Raw genomic sequence first — 23,121 nt, 5'->3', positions numbered from 1 at the left:
TGGATACCTGTATATGTATGGATGAGTCCTCAACTGTAACCTGAAACTATCACAAACTTGTTAATCAGCTATGACAGTATTAGTCGCTCAGTCATGTCTGACTCTTTGCAACCCCATGGATTAATCGTAGCCCACTAGGTTCCTTTGTCCATGGAATTCTCCAGGCAAGAATACTGAAGTGGGTTGCCATTTCCTTCTCCAGGGGCATCTTCCAGACCCAGGGATTGAACCCGAGTCTCTTACATCTCCTGCATTGCAGGCAGATTATTTACCATCTGAGTCACCAGGGAAGCCTATTAATCAGCTATACCTCATCACCAAAAAAAGTTAAAAATAAATTAAAAATCTATCTTTTGAGTTATAACTAGGTTGCTTCCATGTCTTGGTTATTTTAAATAATGCTGTAATGAATACTGGGGTACAGATATCTCTTTGAGAAGTAATTTCAATTCCTTTGGATGTATACCTAGAAGTGGGATTGCTGTTATCTTATGGTAACTCTATCTGTAATTTTTTGAGAAGCCTCAAAACTGTTCTACAGAGTGGCTACAACAATGTATATTCCATCAACTGTATATAATTGTTCTTAATTCTCCATATCTTCACCAACACATGCTATATTTTGCAATCTTGGTAATAGCCAACCTAACACAATTGTGATAATTCAATTGTGATAATTGTGATAATTCAATGTGATAATTGAATCTGAATTCCAGATTACCACATTATAAATTTAAATTTAAATGTCAAGTTTTGAAAAAATTGACAAGGAATACAGAAAAACAAGAAAGGAGAAAATAAATCAACAGCAGTTATCCCTGAGAAAGACCAGATGGTGGACTTTCTAGATAAACAGATTTAGACAAATGTTCTAAGATGCTCACACAGCTAAAGAAAGATGAGGATAAACTCAAGAAAATGATGTATGAACAAAACAAAATATCAATAAAGAGGTGAAAACATAGAAAGGAATAGAGAAATTCGGAAGCTGAATAATACAATAAAAGCAACGAATATTCGGTAGAGTGTTTCAAAATTGAATTTTCACAGGCAGGGGACTCAGTGAACTTTAAGACAATACAATTGAAAAGTTCAGTTATGAGTAATATAAGGTAATAAGATTGAAGAAAAGCAAACAGTGTAGGGATCTGTGGGATAACATTAAATGGACCAACATAAGCACTGTCAGAGTGCAAGAAAAAGAAGACAGAATAAAGGAGGAATTATTTGAAGCAATAGTGGATGACATTTTCCCAAACTTGATGAAACACGAATATTATTCAAGAAGCTTAACACACTCTAAGTAGCACGACCTTCAGAAGACTGACACTGAGACTCACTGTAATCAAACTGTTAAAATCTAAAGACAGAGTTTGGAAAGGAGCAAGAGAAGAGGATCACATGCAAAGATCCCCATATGATTATTGGAAGAATTTCTAAACAGAAAGTTTGAAGGTCAGGAGGCTGTGGGTGAATATATTCAGATTTCTCAAGGAAAAAAAATAGTAAAAACCAAGAATTCTTAATGCTTCAAGTTGTTCTTTTAAGATGAAGGAGAAATGAGTAACAAATAAATAAAAATTACCTGTCCTGGAGTCTTTCAGGTTGAAAGAAATATAGTTGAGTCTATATGAACAAGCAAAGATCTCCAGTAAAAGCAAATTCACGTACAATTATTAAAGCTAGTATTACTGTATCAACTATACCTCAACTTAAAAAGAGGAATGCAGGAGAGTCTGAGTCAGAGATTATGTGATGATCAAAGTAGAGGTTGGAATGATGCAATAGCCAAAAGAGTTCATAAGCCAAGAAATGTTGACTGTTTTCAAAAATGGGAAAAAAGCAAGAAAATGCATTCTTCACTATAGGCTCCAAAGGAATACAGTAGCGCTTCTTTTAGCCAACTGCACACAGGACAGTCTTCAGTATAGAGCATTTGTTAGGCCACAAATCAAATCACAAAACTTTTGAGTTAAGATAAATATCATATAAATGATCTTCTTCAACTACAACAGGACTAGAATACTGGAAAGAAAATTGAAAAATTTACAATTTTGTGGAAGTTAAACAGTACACTCCTGGACAACCAATGGATCAAAAAAGAAATAGCAAGAGAAATTAAAAGGTATATAGAGATAAATGAAAATGAAAGCATAACATTAAATGAATTAAAATCAGTACTAAGGGGCCAAATTATAGCTATAACTGCTTTGAAAAAGAGGTAGGGTCTCCAATCAGTAAATTAACCTCACAACTTAAGGAGCTTGACAAAAACAAACAAAATTGAAAACTATTAATAAAAAATTGAAAGCTGGAATAAAGAAGGAAATGCTAATAATAAAGATTATGGCAGAAATAAATAAAATAGAGAATTGAAAAATAGTAGGGAAAATAAATACTTATATGTGGAACTTAAAAATGGGACTGATGAAGTTACTTGCAAAGCAAAAGTGACTTACAGTGTTAGAATATGAAGCTATGTCTACCAGGGGAGAAGGTTAGGGTAAGGGATAAATCAGGAACTTGGGATGAACAAACGCACACTATATACACAAGATAGATAACCGACAAGGATATATTGTATAGCACAGGGAATTCTATTCAATATTCTGTGATAACCTGAGAAAAGAATCTTAAAGAGAGTGGGTATACATATATTAATATGCATAACAGAATTACTTTGTTGTACACATAAAACACAATATTGCAAATAAACTATACACTAATAAAACTAAAATATCTTAAAAAACGCAAGAAAAAGTACTAAGACTTTCAATCCATAAGCACAGGATATCTTTCCTTTTATTTGTACTTGCTCCAATTTTCAATTTCTGGCCAATGACTTACAGTTTTAAGTGAACAAGTCTTTCACCTCCTTGGTTAATTTTATTCTTTTTGATGCTATTGTAAGAGGGAAGATTTCTTTAATTTCTTTTCTGAGTAGTTCATTGTCAATATATAAAAATATAATTGATTTTTGTATCAGTTACTTTAGTGAATTTATTTTTAAAAATTTATTTAAATTGGAGGATAATTGTTTACAATATTGTGATGGTTTTTGCCTTACATTAATATGAATCAAACATAGGGCATACATTTGTCCCCTCCATCCTGTACCCACCTCCCTCCTCAATCCATCCCTCCAGGTTTTCACAGAGCACTAGCTTTGGTTGCCCTCTGTCATACATCAAACTCCCAACGACTATCTGTTTTACATATGGTAATGAATGTTTCAATGCTATTCTCTCAAATCATCCCACCTACTCCTTCTCCCACTAAATCCAAAAGTCTGTTCTTTATGCCTGTGTCACCTTTGCTGCCGTGCACATACGGTCCTTAGTACATCTTTCTGGATTCCACAGATCATATGGTATTTGTCTTTTTCTTTCTGACTTACTTCCCTCTGTATAACAGGCTCTAGGTTCATGCACCTCATTAGAACTGCCTCAAATGTATTCCTTTTTATAGCTGAGTAATATTCCACTGTGCATACATACCACAACTTCTTTATCTATTCATCTGCTGATGGACATCTAGGTTGCTTCCATGTCCAAGCTGTTGTAAATAGTGCTGCAATGAACACTGAGGTTTTGTTGTTGTTCACTCACTCGTGTCCAACTCTTTGTGACCCCATGGGCTGTAGCACACCAGGCTTCCCTGTCCTTCACTATCTCCCAGAGTTTGCTCAAACTCATTTCCATTGAGTCAATGATGCCATCCAACCATCTCATCCCCTATTGCCCACTTCTCCTTCTGCCCTCAATCTTTCCCAGCATCAGGGTCTTTTCCAAAAGGTCGGCTCTTTAGATCAGGTGACCAAAGTATTGGAGCTTTAACTTCAGCATCAATCCTTCTAATGAATATCCAGGGTTAACTTCCTTTAGGATTGACTTATTTGATCTCCGTGCTGTTCAAGGGACTCTCAAGAGTGTTCTCCAGCACCACAGTTTGAAAGCATCAATCCTTTGGTGCTCAGCCAGACTTAGGGTCCAACTCTCACATCTGTGCCTGACTACTGGAAAATCCATAGATTTGGCTATATGGAACTTTGTTGGCAAAGTGATGTCTCTGCTTTTTAATATCCTCTCTAGGTTTGTCATAGCTTTTCTTCCAAGAAGCAAGCATCTTTTAATTTCATGACTGCAGTCACTGTCCACAGTGATTTTTGGAGGGATACATGTGTCTTTCAAATTCTAGCTTCCTCAGGGTATATGCCTAGTAGTAGGATTTCTGTTATATGGTAGTTTTATTCCTAGATTTTAAGGGCATCTCCATACTGTTCTCCATAGTGGTTGTATTAATTTGCATTCCCACCAACACTTTAATAGGGTTCCCTTTTCTCTACATCCTCTCAGCATTTATTGTTGACTTTTTGATGACAGCCATTCTGATCGGTGTGAGATGATACTTCATGGTGATTTTGGTTTGCATTTCTCTTATACTGAGTGATATTGAGCATACATTCATGTGTTTATTAGCCATCTGTCTGTCTTCTTTAGATAAATGTCTGTGTAGGCGTTCTGCTTGACAGTGAATTTATTAGTAGCAACTGTGTGTGTGTGTGGTCTTTAGGATTTTCCACATATCAGATTACATAGTCAGCAAAGAGAGATATTTTTACTTTCTCTTATCTGGATAACTTGTACTTCTTCTTCTTGCCCAATTGTCTGACTAGAAATTCCAATACTATATGTAAAATTAGGTTATCTGTTTGACCTTTCTAACCTTTTTAAATGAATGTTTATTGCTATAAACTTTCTCTCAGTCCTGCTTTTCCTGCATCCCAAAAGTTTTGGTATGATTCTATTTGTTTTCATTTCCCTGAAGATATTTTCTTATATTGACTCCTTCTCTGACCAAAAACTGGTTGTGTTTTTTAAAATTCACAAATTGTAAGGTTTTTTTTTTTTTTTTATTCCATTGTGATTGAAAAGTAAATGGAATTTCAATCTTCTTAAGTTTTTAATGACTTGTTTTCTGACCTAATGTGTTAGGCTCTAGACTATACTCCACATACACTTCAGAAGACTATATTCTGTTATCGGGTGAAATGTACTGTGTGTGTCTGTTGAGTTCATTTGGTCAATGGTGCTCAAATCTTGTTTCCTTACTGATTTTTCTCTCTAGATGATCTATCCATTTTTGAAAGTGGGGATATTGAAGTTTTCTCCTCCAACTGTATTGCTATTTCTCCCTTAAATGTATTTCAATATATGCTTTATATACTTAGGTATTCTGATGGTTGGTTCATATATAAGTTATTTCTTCTTGATGCATTGAACTTTTTGTCATCATGTAATGTCCTCTTTTGTTCCTTGTGAATTTTTAACTTAAAATCTATTTTTATGTTCTAAGTGTAGCTACCATCTCTATTTTTTGGTCAATATTTTTATGTAATGTATATTTGCATCCCTTCATTGTGAACGTAAGGGTGCTTTTAATTCTAAAGTAATTCTTTGTAGACAATAAATCATTATATCTTTTTTTGTGTGTGTTCATTCTTTGTTTTCTGATTGGCATGTTTAATTCATTTATGTTTTAGTTATTATGGACAGATAAGGACTACTATTCCCATTTTGCTACTCGTTTCTGTCGGATCTGTCATTCTTTGTGTCTTTTACTCTCTTGCTATCTTCCTTTGTGATTTGTTGATCTTTTGTAGTGAGATGTTTTGTCTCTCTTTTTCGTATGTATGTATTTTGGATTTTACTTACTTAAAATATCTTATAACTATCTCATTTACACCAATAACAATTTCAAGTGCATAAGTCTACACTTTCAATTCTCCCCTCAAAGTTTGCTAATTCCATCTTTTACATTGTTATATATCAAGAATTTAAAAATGTTTATTCTTAATACTTTAACTTTTACAGTACAATTAAAAAGGATTTATTTACTATCATTAAAATATTACAATACTGTATCTGTCTAGACATTTGCCTGTATCAGTGAGTCTGTGCTTTCACATGCTTCGCACTGCTCTTTATCATCCTTCTGTTTCAAATTAAAGAAGACCCTGTAGAATTTCTTATAATGCAGATATAGTGGTGGTAAATTCCAATTTTGTCTATTCCTTCAGTTTTAAAGTACAGTTTTGCTTAGGATAGCATTCTTAGTTGGCAGTTTTCTTTTAGCACTTCAAATGTATCATCTCATTCCTTCCTGGCTTTCATGGTTTCTGCTTACAAGGAGTTCCTTGAACATGATCATTCGTTTTTCTTTTCCTGCTTTCAAAATTGTATGTTTTTCTTTTAGTTCTGACCATTTGATTATAACTGAGACATTGAGACAATGTAGACTTTTTTTGGTTCATCATGTCTGGTGTTTATTTTGAGGCTTCATGAGTCTGGATGTTCACTTATCTCTCCAGATCAGAGAAATTGTTACCATATTTCATTCAATAACTTTTCTATTTCCTTTTCTTTTCTCCTTCTGAGGTTCTCATTTTATATATATATATATTTATTTATATATTCATTTTTATGTGCCCCTTAATCGCTTAGACTTTCATTTTTTTCTCTTTGAGCTTCTAAATTGATAATTTCAAATGTCCTATATTGAAATTAACTGATAATTTCTTCTGCTTGATAAAGCTGGTTTTTGAATCATCTTAGCAAACATTTCCAGAGAAGGCAATGGCACCCCACTCCAGTACTCTTGCCTGGAAAATCCCATGGACGGAGGAGCCTGGTGGGCTGCAGTCCATGGGGTCGTGAAGAGTCGGACACGACTAAGCGACTTCACTTTCACTTTCATGCACTGGAGAAGGAAATGGCAACCCACTCCAGTGTTCTTGCCTGAAGAATCCCAGGGATAGTGGAGCCTGGTGGGCTGCCGTTTATGGGGTCACATAGAGTTGGACATGACTGAATTGACTTAGCAGCAGCAGCAGCAGCAGCAGCAAACATTTCAGTTCAATTATTAAACACTTTGACTAAAAATTTCTATTTGGTTATTCTTAAAAAACCATTCCTGTTGGCATTCTCAGTTTATGTATCATTTTTCTGAATTAATTTAGTTATGTTTTTGTCCTTTTGTAACTTGAGTTTAAAATAACTATTTTGAATTTCACCCCATGCAGTTAAGATATCCTTTCTCATGGTAGGTTACTACATATTTATTTCTGTGTGTCTCTCTCATGTGAGTTTGTGTATTATTTTGTCATGTTTTCATGGTTCTTCCTGTTCTTTGTTGCTTTCCATTAGTGTATGCACATTTTAATAAACTTCTACTTCTCTCAGTCTTTAAGGACCGGCTCTGATTGTGAAAGACTACCATTCAATCCAGTTAGATTCTGGGCATTTGTTCTTAGCTGCCCCATGTCCAGTATATATATATTTCCCTTAAGGAGCTCATATTCTTTCACTCCCCCTACAGTCTATGACAGTTTAGTCAGTGCTCCACGTGAAGCAAGACAGAAACCAGACCCTTGCACTGTGCCCTGGAAGGCTAGAGATGTTGGGAGCCACAATCCACTAGATTCTCTTCCTCCTGGAGAAAAATCCTCAGTTCTACACCTTCCGTAAATCTTGCAGATCTGTTCTGGTTGTAGGATGCTGCCTGCCCCAATTCCTTTGTTCTTAGCTGCCCTGTTCACCAAGACTGTGTCAACTTCTGCAGTGCTCCCTGCATGCTCTGAAACAAGCCCCTCAGGGACTGTATTGAAAGGCAGAGGAATTGTAGCTATTCTCAACTCCTCTCTCCCTTCTTGGGGAGAAGCCTCTGTGCCTTCAGTTCTGTGCCTTCAGTTCTGTGTGTTCTCTAACTCTCAGAGAGTCATGTGGATCACAGGAAACTGCTCATCTTTTTCTTCGTTTCTAATTGCTCCAGGCTTCTGTTCTGTTCCAGTTTTTTCAGCACTCCATGTGTTGCAAGAGAAAAAGTAGTTCTTCAGGTAACAGAAAATGGCCAGGAATATCAGATGTTTGTCCCACTTTCTCTTACCCTAGCCCTCCTTCAGGGACAAGTCATGGGCTGAGGTTATCTCTCATGTCTGAGCTGAAATAGCTTGAAAGAGGGGCTAATGCAGTAAAACAAAATTGCTCTCATCTACTTACCTGTGGCTACTGCCAGTAAATACCAGGTGTAGGAGTAGGAGTAGTCAATTAAAGCAAGAAACCAAACAGTGAAGCCTTTAATCACTTACTGCAATAGTATAAGAAAAAACCTAAAACTGGAGAAAGCACAAACTTTCTTATTCCATTTTCTCCATGGATTGAAACAGTGGTTGAGAGTCACATAGGTCATCACAGAGGTGGTGGGGGAGGGGGCTTACTCAACTAACTGTTGAGGAAGCCCTGAATAAAAGGCTTCTTAAGTTTTCTGGACTTATGAAAGGCTAGTGGAAGACTAGGAGTAGAAAAGTTCTGAGTGCTAAGTCAGAGTGAAGAGAAGTGTCTTCAAGATTTCACACATCAAAGAAGTCTCTGCAGAGGTAATTGCAAAGACCTCAGCCAAAGGCCCTCAATATAGACCTAGTAATGAAGGCCAGGAATGCAGATATGCAGAAGAGCATGGTGTCAGCAGGACTACACACATTCTGAAGACTCTAGGGAAGATGACACTCCTTACCTCTTCCAACTCCTGGTGGCTGCCAGCATTCCTTCACAGAACTCCAAATTCTGCATTTTACAATTCTAAGTTACATAAATCTTACTTCCACTTACTTCCACTTCTCTACACTCAGTTCAGTTCAGTCACTTAGACATATACGACTCTTTGTGACCCCACAGACAGCAGCATGCCAGGCTTCTCTGTCCATCACCAACTCCTGGAGCTTGCTCAAACTCATGTCCATTGAGACAGTGATGCCATCCAACCATCTCATCCTCTGTCCTGCCCTGCTCCTCCTGCCTTCAATCTTTCCCATGATCAGGGTTTTTTCAAATGAGTCAGTTCTTCGCTTCAGGTTGCCAAAGTATTGGAGTTTCAGCTTCAGCATCAGTCCTTCCAATGAATATTCAGGACTGATTTCCTTTAGGGTGGACTGGTTGGATCTCTTTGCTGTCCAAGGGACTCTCAAGAGTCTTCTCCAACACCACAGTTCAAAAGCATCAAATTTTTGGCGCTCAGCTTTCTTCACAGTCCAATTCTCACATCCATACATGACTACTGGAAAAATCATGGCCTTGACTAGACGGACCTTTGTTGGCAAAGTAATGTCTCTGCTTTTTAATATGCTCTCTAGGTTGGTCATAGCTCTATTTCCCAGGAGCAAGCCTTTTTAAATTTCATGGCTGCAGTCACCATCTGTAGTGATTTTGGAGCCCCCAAAAATAAAGTTTGTCACTTTCCATTGTTTCTCCATCTGTTTGCCATGAAGTGATGGGACCAGATGCCATGATCTTCGCTTTTTTTTGAATGTTGAGATTTAAGCCCGCTTTTTCACTCTCCTTTTTCACCTTCATCAAAAGGCTCCTTAGTTCTTCTTCACTTTCTGCCATAAGGGTGGTGTCATCTGTGTATCTGAGGTTATTGATATTTCTCCTGACAATCTTGATTCCAGCTTGTGCTTCATCCAGGCTGGCGTTTTGCATGATGTACCCTGCATATAAGTTAAGTAAGCAGGGCTATTCACTTTAAAACTCTTTTAACTGTCTTTAACTATTTTCCTTACTTAAATTGAACACCACATTTGATGGATGATGTTATAACTTTGTTTCATCTATAAATCTGATCTAATAAACACAGAAGAAGTAGAACGGTCTCTTATACTTATGCCTATTTTTACCCATTTACATGTTCTTTTCTTTGTGGAGTTCAGAGATTTCTGTTATCTCCTTTCTGCTCAGGAAACTTCCTTTAGCCATTCTTTAATGGTAGTTTTGTAAAGAACAAATCTTTGTCTTCCTTCTTCTAAGGATTTATTTCCTATTCATTCCTGGAGGATAGTTTTCCTGGATACAGAGTTCATTGTTGGTATTTCTTTTCTTCAACACTTGGAAAAACATGCTGTTTCCTTCTAGTTTAGATGAGAAGTGTTGTTATTCAAACTGACATTCTTCTATAAATAATGCATTATTTTTTCTGTCTGCTTGTTAGGTTTTTTTTCATGGTCTTTAGTTTTCAAAAGTTTAATTATGATGTGTCTTGGCATGAATTTTTTCGAATTTATCCAATTTGGTGTTACCCAGTTCCTTGAGACAGTGTATGTCTGTCTTTCACCAGACTTGATAAAATTTCAGCCATTATTTTTTTGAATACTTTTTTATTTTGAAAACTTTTTCAGTCCCACATTTTTCCTACTCTTCTTTTGAAACTCCATTGATACAAATAAGTGTTAGATATGTGGTTATTGTCCTACATGTCTTTGAGATTCTACATATTTTGCAGTGTATTTTCTCTTTATTCAGAATGTGAGTCTACTGAAACTGTCTTCAATTTGACTTATTCTATCTTATCTTTATTCTACTTAAGATTTAAACTTGCTATTATATTTTTCTATGATTTCCATTTGTTTTTTATATAATTTCTATTTCTTTGCTGAGATTTGTATTTTCCCATTTGTTTTCATAATTTCTTGCTGAAGCCATTTTTATGATGGCTGCTTATATCGCTTGCCTACAATTATAATACCTGCTTCACCTTAGTGCTGTGTCTTTTGCCATGAATGTCATTTCTCATTAATATTGTGATTTTCCTGGTTCTTTGTATGAGTTATTTTCTATCATGTCCTAAGCATTTTAGGTAAAATGAGACTATGAATCCTAATCTTTTTTAAAAGCAGGCAGCACACAAGGTCAGATGGGTGTGGCTGTTCCTCTTCCCTGCTGACACTTCCCTGGGAAAAGCAGGGTACTGATATACACTGCCTCACTGCAGACAGATGAGGTGGAAGTTCAGACCTCTCTCTGGCCTTGCTAACACCTTTATGAAAGTGGAGCACTGACGCATACCACCTTTTAACCTCTGACTGAGGAAGCTTCGCTCTCTACTGGGCTTCACTGATGCTACACGATGGGAGACGTGGAAGGAGTTCTGACTAGTTTGGCACCACACTTGTTCAGCTTCTTATTGCTGTTGGGTAGATGTGGAAGGTTAGCTGATGGCAAGGATGCTTATTAGAACCGATTTGTACTACCTCAAGGATTACTGATACTGTATGTGGATGGAAACTCAATTCACTACTGGACACTGATGGCAGTAAACTGGCAAGGGAATTATTAATTGAATAGTGCCTGACTCTGGAAAGATGGGATTGAGATGGAGGATCAACTTCTTTCTTGACTGACTCAGCCATGAATATAGAGGTGCAGCAGTTTTTCACTTAGTGTTGGGCTGGAATAGGGCAAGTATTGCCAAAATCTTTTCTATTGTTAAGGCACCAATTTCCTAGTCTTTTGCTGTGGGGAAACAGGCTTTGTGTGGAACTTTTTGTATGCTGTTAGTTATAGACTAGACACTTCTGAAGTGCTTTTTCAAAGATATATGAGTAGCAGTAAGAAATTCCAAGGAAGTAAAGGTCAAGTCAATTCCTCAAGTTTCAAGATTTCTAAGCAGCCCTTCTTTTTCTTTATAACTTTCAGGGACTTTCTATTCTTATTCACTGTTATATCCGAGATTTTTAATTTTGAGGAGAACTTGGGTTGAATTAAAAATAAGTTTGATCTCCTTGCAGTCCAAGGGACTCTCAAGAGTCTTCTCCAACACCACAGTTGAGAGGCATCAACTCTTCGGTTTTCAGCTTTTTTTACAGTCCAACTCTCACATTCATATATGACTACTGGAAAAACCATAGCTTTGAGTAGATGGACCTTTGTTGGCAAAGCAATGTCTCTGCTTTTTAATATGCTGTCTAGGTTTGTCATAGCTTTTTTTCCAAGGAGCAAGTGTCTTTCAATTTCATGACGGCAGTCACCTTTTGCATGATTTTGGAGCCCTCCAAAATAAAATCTGTCACTGTTCCCATTGTTTCCCCATCTATTTGCCATGAAGTGATGGGATCAGATGCCACGATCTGAATGTTGAGTTTTAAGTCAGTTTTTTCACTCTCCTCTTCTACTTTCAACAAGAGGCTGTTTAGTTCTTCTTCACTTTCTGCCATAAAGGTGATGTCATCTATGTATCTGAGGTTTTCTCCTGGCAATCTTGATTCCAGTTTGTGCTTCATCCAGCCTGGCATTTCACATGATGCATTCTGCATATAAATTAACTAAGTAGGGTGACAATATACAGCCTTGATGTACTCCTTTCCCCATTTGGAGCCAGTCTGTTGTTCCATGTTCAGTTCTAACTGTTGCTTCTTGACCTGCATGAAGATTTCTCAGGAGGCAGGTAAGGTGGTCTGGTAGTCCCATCTCTTTAAGAATTTCCCACAGTTTGGTGAGGCCCACACAGTCAAAGGCTTTGGTGTAGTCAATAAAGCGCAGTCAAACCAGTCAATCCTAAAGGAAATCAGTTCTGAATATTCATTGGAAAGACTGAAGCTGAAACTCAAATACTTTGGCCAACTGATGTGAAGAACTGACTCACTGGAAAAGACCCTGATGCTGGAAAAGATTGAAAGAGGGAGAAGAAGGGGATGACAGAGGATGAGATGGTTGGATGGCATCACCGACTTGATGGACATGAGCTTGAGTAAGCTCTGGGACAGGGAAGCCTGGCGTGCTGCAGCCCATGGGGTCACAAAGAGTTGGACATGACTGAGCAACTGAACTGAACTGAAAAATAAGTTTAAAAATATTAACTAATATTTTAATTGTTTTAGATGGGAAGAGTCATTCTAAATATTTAGTCTATTATACCACCAGAGATAAAAGTCCTTTTTCTTAAGTTTTTATAAATACATTGACTCTTGTCTGACAATCTTATTTTGATTTTCAACATATCACTTTCTGTTTTAGCTCAACATACTACTTTTCTTTATCCATGATTTTGTTAATTGTTTTGTTGAGGTCCTCAAGACCACCTCTGGATTCAGTCACTTTCTAGGACAATTCAAGGATATAGCATATAGTCATACTCAAGAGTTATGATGAATAAATAATAATGCTATAATAACAATGGAAGGATACAAAGCACAATCATTGAAGGGAAAAGGAGCACGTGGCAAAGTGCAGATGGAAACAGGCACAAGTTTACAAGAGTTCTCTCTTAGTGAAATCACACAGGTTATGCTTAATTCCTCTAGCAAGGAACTGTGACAACATATATAAAACATTGTTGGCCAGATAGTCATTAGAGATTGAAGGACTAAGGTTTTTGTTGGGAGCTTGTCACACAGGTGTACCTAACACATATCAAGACTCAAGACTCCCAGAAAGCAAGCCTGTGTTTAGTATAAAAACTGCTTGCACAAGCACTTTAGGAACCATGAGCCACTCTTACTATTAAGAGAATGGGGAGAATCTTCTAAAAATTTAAGTTCTTAGATGCCAAGCAAAGGCCAACCTTTCTAGGAAAGTTTTCTAAGGAAATGAATTTCAGGGCTGTTATGTTAATTCCTTTCATCACAATTCCAAATACTAATTGTGAATTATGAAAACCAATCAGTGATATTTGTGATAATATGCAGGTCAGGAAGCAACAGTTAGAACTGGACATGGAATAACACACTGGTTCCAAATAGGAAAAGGAGTACGTCAAGGCTGTATATTGTCACCCTGCTTATTTAACTTACCTGCAGAGTACATCATGAGAAACACTGGGCTGGATGAAGCACAAGCTGGAATCAAGATTGCTGGGAGAAATATCAATAACCTCAGATAAGCAGATGACACCACCGTTATGGCAGAAAGTGAAGAAGAACTGAAGAGCCTCTTGATGAAAGTGAAAGAGGAGAGTGAAAAAGTTGGCTTAAAGCTCAACATTCAGGAAACTAAGATCATGGCATCTGGTCCCATCACTTCATGGCAAATAGATGGGGAAACAGTGGCTGACTTTAATATTTTTGGGCTCCAAAATCACTGCAGATGGTGACTGCAGCCATGAAATTAAAAGAGGCTTGCTCCTTGGAAGGAAAGTTATGATCAACCTAGATAGCATATTAAATAGCAGAGACATTACTTTGCCAACAGAGGTCCGTCTAGTCAAGGCTATGGTTTTTTTAGGTAGTCAAGTATGGATGTGAGAGTTGGAGTATAGAGAAAGCTGAGCGCCAAAGAATTGATGTTTTTGAACTGTGGTGTTGGAGAAGACTCTTGAGAGTCCCTTGGACTGCAAAGAGATCCAACCAGTCCATCCTAAAGGAGATCAGTCCTGGGTGTTCATTGGAAGGACTGATGTTGAAGCTGAAACTCCAATACTTTGGCCACCTGATGTGAAGAACTCATTCATTGGAAAAGACCTGACACTGGGAAAGACTGAAGGCAGGAGGAGAAGGGGACAACAGAAGATGAGATGGTTGGATGGCATCACCGACTCAGTGGACAGGAATTTGGGTAAACTCCAGGAGTTGGTGAAGGACAGGGAGGCCTGGTGTGCTGCAGTCCATGGGGTGGCAAAGAGTCAGATATGACTGAGTGACTGAACTGAACTGAAGGGATTAAAGGTTATATTTTGATACTTAAAATTCTTACTGCAAAAATATATTTATACACTAAAATTATTTAATAGGGACTATACTTATTCAATACAGAAAATACAGGAGAAATAATGCTTAAAAGGTGTGGTATAAAAAAGAAATATTCCTTAATTTGGGGGGAAGTTATTAAAAATTGTCAGTAGAAAATTATTTCTATAAGATCTGTAGTAGGCCAATCTGGGGTTATCTGATGATATATATCTTTCTCATGTGGGCTTTCACAAAGAATCATTTTCCTTTGTCTATGTATGTGATACAAAGTCTTACCATATGTTAAGTACATAAAGCACATGCTGAATAAATGAATGAATGAATACCTCCTTCCCTTGACTTGCTTTCGGAAGTGATTTAAAATCAACTTCTGCAGGAAGCACTGTTTAATCTATCCTAAGTTCCAACTGGTAACAATCTTATTTTATATACTGTTTTTACACATGCATTGGGCCGTATTAAATTTCAGTGCACACTCTACCTCCTGTAAAATCATTTCATGTGCAATTCATCTTCTATATTAGAATGTATGCCAAGACTGTATGTGAGATAGCTACATGGAGCTCCCAAATATGGCCTTATTTTGGTCAATTAAAATGTTAATTCTGTTACAGAAGAAGTCTTAGACTTACCTTTATCAAAGAATGTGCTAACCATAAAGCCAAAGAATATTGAAGCAGTGGCATAACACATAAGAAAGACAAAGATGAAACTATAGTCACTGTAGCAGAAGACTGGATCATTGAAAATCTACAATAAAACAATCATGACATCATGTAAAATATGTAATAAGCAGTACCATATAAACACAAGGGAAGACGGAGAAAACTATGGCCTTAAAGAAACAGATCACACTGCCCAGTGACTGAAACTCAATGAGATGCCAAGTTAACTAATTGACTTATTTCTTACAGATTAATGTTTATCTCAGAGATTTGGCAGTCTCTGAATTTCCATAAAAGCCATTTTTCATTCTCTTGAAAACCTGAGACTAACCAGTCCGTACTATGATTACTTTTTCCTTCTCAAAGGATAGTTGCAGTAGGTTGCAATCCACTGGAACTAAAATGTTAGATGTAACAGCCATATACAGCATGTAGCTATTAAACACTTGAAACATTAAGCACTTGGAAAGTAGTGAGTGTGACTGAGGAGTTGACTTTTTATTTTCATTGAATTTTAGTTATTTTTAACTTATACTTGAAAGATAAAGCAGTGTCAAATACAGATGAAATATTTCTAATGAAAATACAGTGCATAAATTGAGATGTGCTCTAAATATGAAACATACACTGGAGTTATAAGTATTTAGTACAGAAAAGAGTGTAAAATATCTCAATTTTTAAATTTGTTGCATACTGAAATAATATTTTGTATATATTGGCTAAATCATATACATTATGAAAATAATTTCACCTTTTCCTTTTTAAAATTTCTAGTAGCTACTAAAATCCTAACAGTACATGTATGACTCATTTCTATTGGGCAGCATGAAACTAACACTTGCCTTGGCAAAAACTAACACACATATCAAGGAGACAATAAAGATATAAAAAAAGAAGAACGTGAAGAAATGCGCAGCCCAGATCATCCAACTTCTAAGTCCAACTGTAAGCTGGTACTCCTGTAGGAAATTCAAAACAAATCAAATATTAAATATATCAGCAATTCATAACATTTTCACATACATTTAAAAACTAAATTATCATAAAAACACATTTAAATGGATAATATCTTCATTTTATGAGTGAAAAAAAATCAAGGCTCAGAAAGCCATGTGAGTTGATTACATTTATGCAGTTAGTAAGGGCAGTACTGACATTCAAATCTTTTCCTCTGGAGTTCAGAAATCTTTTGTCAACATTACACCTAGTATTAAACCAAAATGGAGAGCATTTAAAATTAAACTTTGAAATACCGAGATTAAGATCTCTTTTCCATTGCATCCACTTTCAGGGATATTAGATAAATGTGTTTATGGTTTCTTTCCTTTTTAAAAAAATCAATTGTAAATTAGAAGTCAGCAGTGCTTCTTATACTTGTTCTTTTTAGGCAATGAGTCTTTTCCTTCCCTCTAGCTTGTCTCTGAGCTTTTTGGAACTGTGGTTTGATGTCTACCACTAATTTTGTAAAAGTCTCTGCCATTATTTCTTTAACTCTATTTTCACATTTCCTTTTTGAATTCCAATTATATACACGCTATATCATTGATGGTGTCCTATAGTTTTTCAATATTTTCTTCTGGATCTTTACACAGTGTTTTCTTTTTGCACTTAAGTTTGTGTAATTTCAACTTTCTTGTATTCAATTTTTGATTCTTTCCTCATCAAGGTCAAGTCTACTTATGAGTCTGTCAAAGGCAGCCTTCATTTTTGTCAGCACGCTTTTTTTTTTTTTTGTAGAATAAATTCTCTTTTATTTAAAATTTTCAAATAGATGTTCAATTAGTTTTCTTTCTTTCCTTCTTTTCATTTATTTTTAATTTTTTTATTAGTTGGAGGCTAATCACTTCACAACATTTCAGTGGGTTTTGTCATACATTGACATGAATTTTTTAATTTCTAGCAATTTCATTTGACTCCTTATAGCTTGCTGTTTCCGATCAGTTCAGTTCAGTTCAGTTGCTCTTGGTGTCTGACTCTTTGTGACCCCATGAACTGCAGCACACCAGGTCTCCCTGCCCATCACCAACTCCCAGAGTTGACTCAAACTCATGTCCATTGAGTCGGTGGTGCCATCCAACCCTCTCATCCTCTGTCGTCCCCTCCTCCTCCCACCTTCAATCTTTCCCAGCATCAGGGTCTTTTCAAATGAGTCAGTTCTTTGCATCAGGTGGCCAAAGTATTGGAGTTTCAGGTTCCACATCAGTCCTTTCAATGAACATTCAGGATTGATTTTCTGTAGGTTGGAATCTTCCTTTGGTTGGATCTCCTTGCAGCCCAAGGGACTCTCAAGAGTTTTCTCCAACACCACAGTTCAAAAGCATCAATTCTTTGGTGCTCAGCTGTTTCTGATAGCATTACCTATCTGATCATGCATGTTATCTGTTGTGCTGAAAAGAGAAAGCTTGACACTACTATTTTTAAAGAAGGCATGTTGGCAAGATTGGCCTTTGGTTGGTATATGGAAATTTGGCTGATAAACCACTCCCTTCACTGATATAAAACATTTTCTAAATGATAAGTGTGTCTGACTGTGCCTAAACTGTTTGTACAAATAATATGGTGTATGCTGGATATCTGCTGTCTAGGAGTTTGGAATTTTGGTATGTGGTAGGCCAAAGGTGCTTATATAATATAACCAGCATGTCAATCAAAACCTTGGATGCTAGGTCTCTAATGGATTTCTCTGGACAAGAACATCACAAATATGTTGCTGGATTTTCATCACTGGTGCAAGAGTATGTCCTGTGTGACCTCTTGTGAAATTACTTGTGGAAGCCTGCAGGTTGATTCCTCTAGGCTTTGCCTGTCATTTTCTCTTATGATTCAGCTATCACCTATACTTACTCTACCATTAAAATATACCTTAGCTGTTAGCATATCTACATGCTGAGTTCCATGAATCCTTCAAGTGAATGTCAGAAAATAGGGATGGTCTTAAGGATCCTGGACACCTCTACTTTTTCCTTTAGTGCCTTAAATTATTAATCACAGTAATTTAAACTGTGAGGCATGGGTCAGCGGTGGACTGTGGCAGGGCCAGGGGCACTGAATGCCCCAGTGCTGCACAGGACATTTTGAAGGAGGTCCTTCAATTATCTTCATCACCTTCACCAGTCTGGCAACAGAGAGGGAACACAGCCCTGCCCATCAATATGAAATTGGACTAAAGATTTACTGAGCACTGCCCCACCCATCAGAATAAGACCCAGTTTCCCACTCAGTCTCTCCCATCAGGAAGTTACCATAAGCCTCTTACACTTATCCATCAAAGAGCAGACAGAATGAAAACCACAATCACAGAACACTAATCAAACTGATCACATGCACCACAGTCTTGTCTAACTCAACGAAACTATGAGCCATGCCATTTAGGGCCACCCAAGATGGATGGGTCATGGTGGAGAGTTTTGACAAAACATGGTCTACGAGAGAAGGGAATGGCAAGCCACTTCAGTATTCTTGCCTTGATAACCCCAAGAACACTTTGAAAAGGCAAAAAGATAGGACACTGAAAGATAAACTCCCCAGGTTGGTAGGTGCTCAATATGCTACTGGAGAAGAGCAGAAAATTCTGAAAGAAGTGGGAATACCAGACCCACCTGCCTCTTGAGAAATCTGTATGCAGGTCAGAAAGCAATAGTTAGAACTGGACATGGAATAACACACTGGTTCCAAATAGGAAAAGGAGTACGTCAAGGTTGTATATTGTCACCCTGCTTATTTAACTTATCTGCAGAGTACATCATGAGAAACACTGGGCTGGATGAAGCACAAGCTGGAATCAAGATTGCTGGGAGAAATATGAATAATCTCAGATAAGCAGATGACACCACGCTTATGGCAGAAAGTGAAGAACTGAAGAGCCTCTTGATGAAAGTGAAAGAGGGGAGTGAAAAAGTTGGCTTAAAGCTCAACATTCAGAAAACTAAGATCATGGCATCTGGTCCCATCACTTCATGGCAAATAGATGGAGAAACAATGGAAACAGAGGCAGACTTTATTTTTTTTGGGCTACAAAATCACTGCAGATGGTGATCGCAGCCATGAAATTAAAAGTGGCTTGCTCCTTGGAAGGAAAGTTTTGGCCAACCTAGACAGCATATTAAAAAGCAGAGACATTACTTTGCCAACAAAGGTTCGTCTAGTCAAGGCTATGGTTTTTCCAGTGGTCATGTATGGATCTGAGAGTTGGACTGTGAGGAAAGCTGAGTGCTGAAGAATTGATGCTTTTGAACTGTGGTGTTGGAGAAGACTCTTGAGAGTCCCTTGGACTGCAAGGAGATCCAACCAGTCCATCCTAAAGGTCAGTCCTGAGTGTTCACTGGAAGGACTGATGTTGAAGCTGAAACTCCAATACTTTGGCCACCTGATGTGAAGAGCTGACTCACTGGAAAAGACCTGACACAGGGAAAGACTGAAGGCAGGAGGAGAAGGGGACAACAGAAGATGAGATGGTTGGATAGTATCACTGATTCAGTGGACACGAATTTGGGTAAACTCCGGGAGTTGGTGAAGGACAGGGAGGCCTGGCGTGCTGCAGTCCATGGGGTCGCAAAGAGTTGGCTACGAATGAGTGACTGAACTGAACTGTACAGTGGAGAAATAACTCCAGAAAGAATGAAGAGATGGAGCCAAAGCAAAAATAACACCCAGTTGCAGATGTGATTGGTGATGGAAGTAAAGTCTGATGTTGTAAAGAACAATATTGAATAGGAACCTGGAACGTTAGGTCCATGAATCAAGGCAAATAGGTGGTCAAACAGGAGATGGCAGGAGTGAACATCATTATTTTAAGAATCAGTGAACTAAAATGGGTTGGAATGGGTGAATTAAATTCAGATGACCATTATATCTGCTACTGTGGGCAACACCCTTAGAAGAAATGGAGTAGCCCTCAAGGTCAGCAAAAGAGTCTAAAATGCAGTCCTTGGGTGCTGTCTCAAAAACAACAGAATGATCTCTGTTCATTTCCAAGGAAGCCATTCAACATCACAGTAATCCAAGTATATGCCCAACCAGTAATACTGAGGAAGCTGAAGTTGAATGGTTCTATGAAGACCCACAAGATCTTCTAAAACTAACACCCAAAAAAGATGTCCTTTTCATTATATGGGACTGGAATGTAAGCACAGGAAGTTGAGAGATACTCGGAGTAACAGGCAAGTTTGGGTTGGAGTACAAAATGAAGCAGGGCAAAGGCTAACAGTTCTGTCAAGAGAATTTACTGATCATGGCAAACACCCTCTTGCAACAACACAAGAGATGACTCTACACATGGACATCACCAGATGGTCAATACCGAACTCAGACTGATTATATTCCTTGCAGCAAAGATCAAGAAACTCTATACAGTCAGCAAAAACAAGACCAGGAGCTGACTGTGACCCAGATCACGAACTCCTTCTTGCAAAATTCAAACTTTTGCAAAATTGAAGAAAGTAGGAAAAACCACTACACCATCCAGCTTCAACCTAAATCAAACCCCTGATGATTATACAGTGGAAGTGACAAACAGATTCAAGGAATTAGATCTGATAAACAGAGTACCTGAAGAATTATGGACAGAAGTTCATGATATTGTACAGGAGGCAGTGATCAAGACCATCTCCAAGAAAAAGAAGTGCAAAAAGGCAAAATGGTTGTCTGAGGAGGCCTTATAAATAGCTGGAAAACAAGAGACACTAAAGGCAAAGGAGAAAAGGAAAGACACACCCATTTGAACACAGAGTTCCAAAGAATAGCAAGGAAAGATTAAAAAGCCTTCCTCAGTGATCAATGCATGTAAATCGAGGACAACAATAGAATGGGAAAGACTAGAGATCTCTTCAAGAAAATTAGAGATACTAAGGGAACATTTCATGCAAAGATGGGCATAATAAAGGACAGAAATGGTAAGGGCCTAACAGAAGCAGAAGATGTTAAGAAGAGGTGGCAAGAATACACAGAAGAACTATAGAAAAAAGATCTCCATGACCCAGATAACCATGATGGTGTGATCACTCACCTAGAGCCTGACATCCTGGAATGCAAAGTCAAGTGGGCCTTAGGAAGCATCACTATGAACAAAGCTAGAGGAGGTAATGGAATTCCAGTTGAGCTATTTCAAATCCTGAAAGATGATGCTGTGAAAGTGCTGCACTCAATATGTCAGCAAATTTGGAAAACTCAGCAGTGGCCACAGGACTGGAAAAGGTCAGTCTTCATTCCAATCCCAAAGAAAGGCAATGCCAAAGAATGCTCAAACAATTGCAGAATTGCACTCATCTCACACACTAGCAAAGTAATGCTCAAAATTTCCAAGCCAGGCTTCAATAGTACGTGAACCAGGAACTTCCAGATGCTCAAGTTGGATAAATAAAAGGCAGGTGAAGCAGAGGTTAAACTGCCAACATCGATTACAGATTTGTCTCTTTGAAACGTTTTTTTCTTAATTTTTGGTGTGGCTTGCAATCCTTGGTTGAAAATCAGACATGTTAGCTAGGGGAGCATATATGAAGGTAAATAGGCCTATAGTGTGAGACTTCATATTAGATTAGCGAGGACCTGAGTTGTTTGAAATTTTAACTCTAGGTACTAGAAACATCAAATTCCTCTAGTGACCTTTCACCATGTCCCTTCTCACGATCAGGTTTTACTTTTACCTTTCTGTTGCTCCACACTGTTTGCTTCTGGAAATCGACCAGCTTGGTATTCACTCTTCCTGCTCTGATTTGTTGTTACTGGGATATAATTTCCTTCTATGGGATGCAACAACCATCCACAATGCTGAACATGCAGAAATAATCCAATCCTCTGTGTAACACAACTCTACATGTTTAAAAATCCTTTAAAGAAACTTTATGAGAAAATAATTTGGATTACCTTCAATCTTTTTTCCTTTTCCCATACAATGGATCGAATGATGGAAAGTACAGTTGGAGAGAACATGAGTATGAACATCAAAGGAAGGAAACTACCAGTGAGTAAAAGTACTTCGTCATCAGGATAAGCTGGATATGGAAATCTCTGTACAGAGATGCTGACATTGTCAAACAACTGTTTAGCACTGCTCTCATGATACACAATGATGGCCTTATCTAAGGCATGCTGTATAGCCAGGAATCCTTCTCTGATGTACCCTATATGACAAAATAAACACCATCAAGTAAAACATGCTAAGGAACATCTAATCAGACACATGCAAAAAGCAAGGTAATTCAAGTCGGCCACAGCTTATCACATACAGAACCTAAACCTAGTGTGGCATCAGGGCTAACTGAACATAATAGCTCTGAGAACCTATTATAGTTCTCACACAGAAACAAGGGTTACTTCTTCAGATTGAATCTAATTCACACCTTCTAAAAATTAAATATATTTAATAAAAGTGGTAGATTTGGTAAATGTAATTCATATTTACAAAAAATGCAACTTCAATTAAACACTGGTGAGATGAAGACTTGGAAATGTAAAATAAAACGTGAAAGTCAGATTGACAGATATATATAGTGAGTAATACAGTTGGACCCCAAGGAAAATTGTTTCACTGAAACCAAGTTATCCATAAAGCTAAAAGGCAGTTTAGGATTTAACTTGCTTTTCTTTTACTTTTTTTTTCTACTTTGAATGTGCTTTTAATTTATAAATTTAGAGTCTTATGCATTGGTAAAATGGGTGAGACTAAAAAAAAATAATTACACTTGGGATAGACTCAAACTGCTTTTTTAAAAACTGAAGAATAGTTGATTTACAATAATGTGATAGTGTCAAGTATACAGCACAGTAACTCAAGTACATTTTTTCAGATTATATTTGACTACAGGTTAGTATAAGAAACTGAATATAATTTCATATACAGTAAACTTTTGTTGTTTATCTATTTTATGTATTTTGTAGTTGTTCAGTTGCTCAGTCATGTCCGACTCTTTGTGACACCATAGACTGCAGCATACCAGGCTGTCCTGT

The 23,121-nt window shown here is 37.4% G+C and overlaps 1 protein-coding gene across 1 annotated transcript in view; it reads right to left on the bottom strand.

Annotated features, from left to right (window-relative positions):
• The window catches only part of LOC136158513 (phospholipid-transporting ATPase ABCA3-like), a 240,741-nt gene that overhangs the window by 175,815 nt on the left and 41,805 nt on the right, over positions 1 to 23,121 (bottom strand). Inside the window, exons 6-8 of the mRNA XM_065920320.1 lie at positions 22,039 to 22,295; positions 16,026 to 16,136; positions 15,145 to 15,262 (exon numbers count right to left, since the gene is read on the bottom strand). Coding sequence (XP_065776392.1) covers positions 15,145 to 15,262; positions 16,026 to 16,136; positions 22,039 to 22,295 — 486 coding nt within the window. The remainder of the gene's footprint in view (positions 1 to 15,144; positions 15,263 to 16,025; positions 16,137 to 22,038; positions 22,296 to 23,121) is intronic.

The sequence above is a fragment of the Muntiacus reevesi genome, chromosome 2 (assembly GCF_963930625.1).
Source record: "Muntiacus reevesi chromosome 2, mMunRee1.1, whole genome shotgun sequence".
Classification (NCBI taxonomy): domain Eukaryota; kingdom Metazoa; phylum Chordata; class Mammalia; order Artiodactyla; family Cervidae; genus Muntiacus; species Muntiacus reevesi.
The sequence above is the reverse complement of the archived record's forward strand: the minus strand, read 5'-3'. Positions and strand labels throughout refer to the sequence as shown.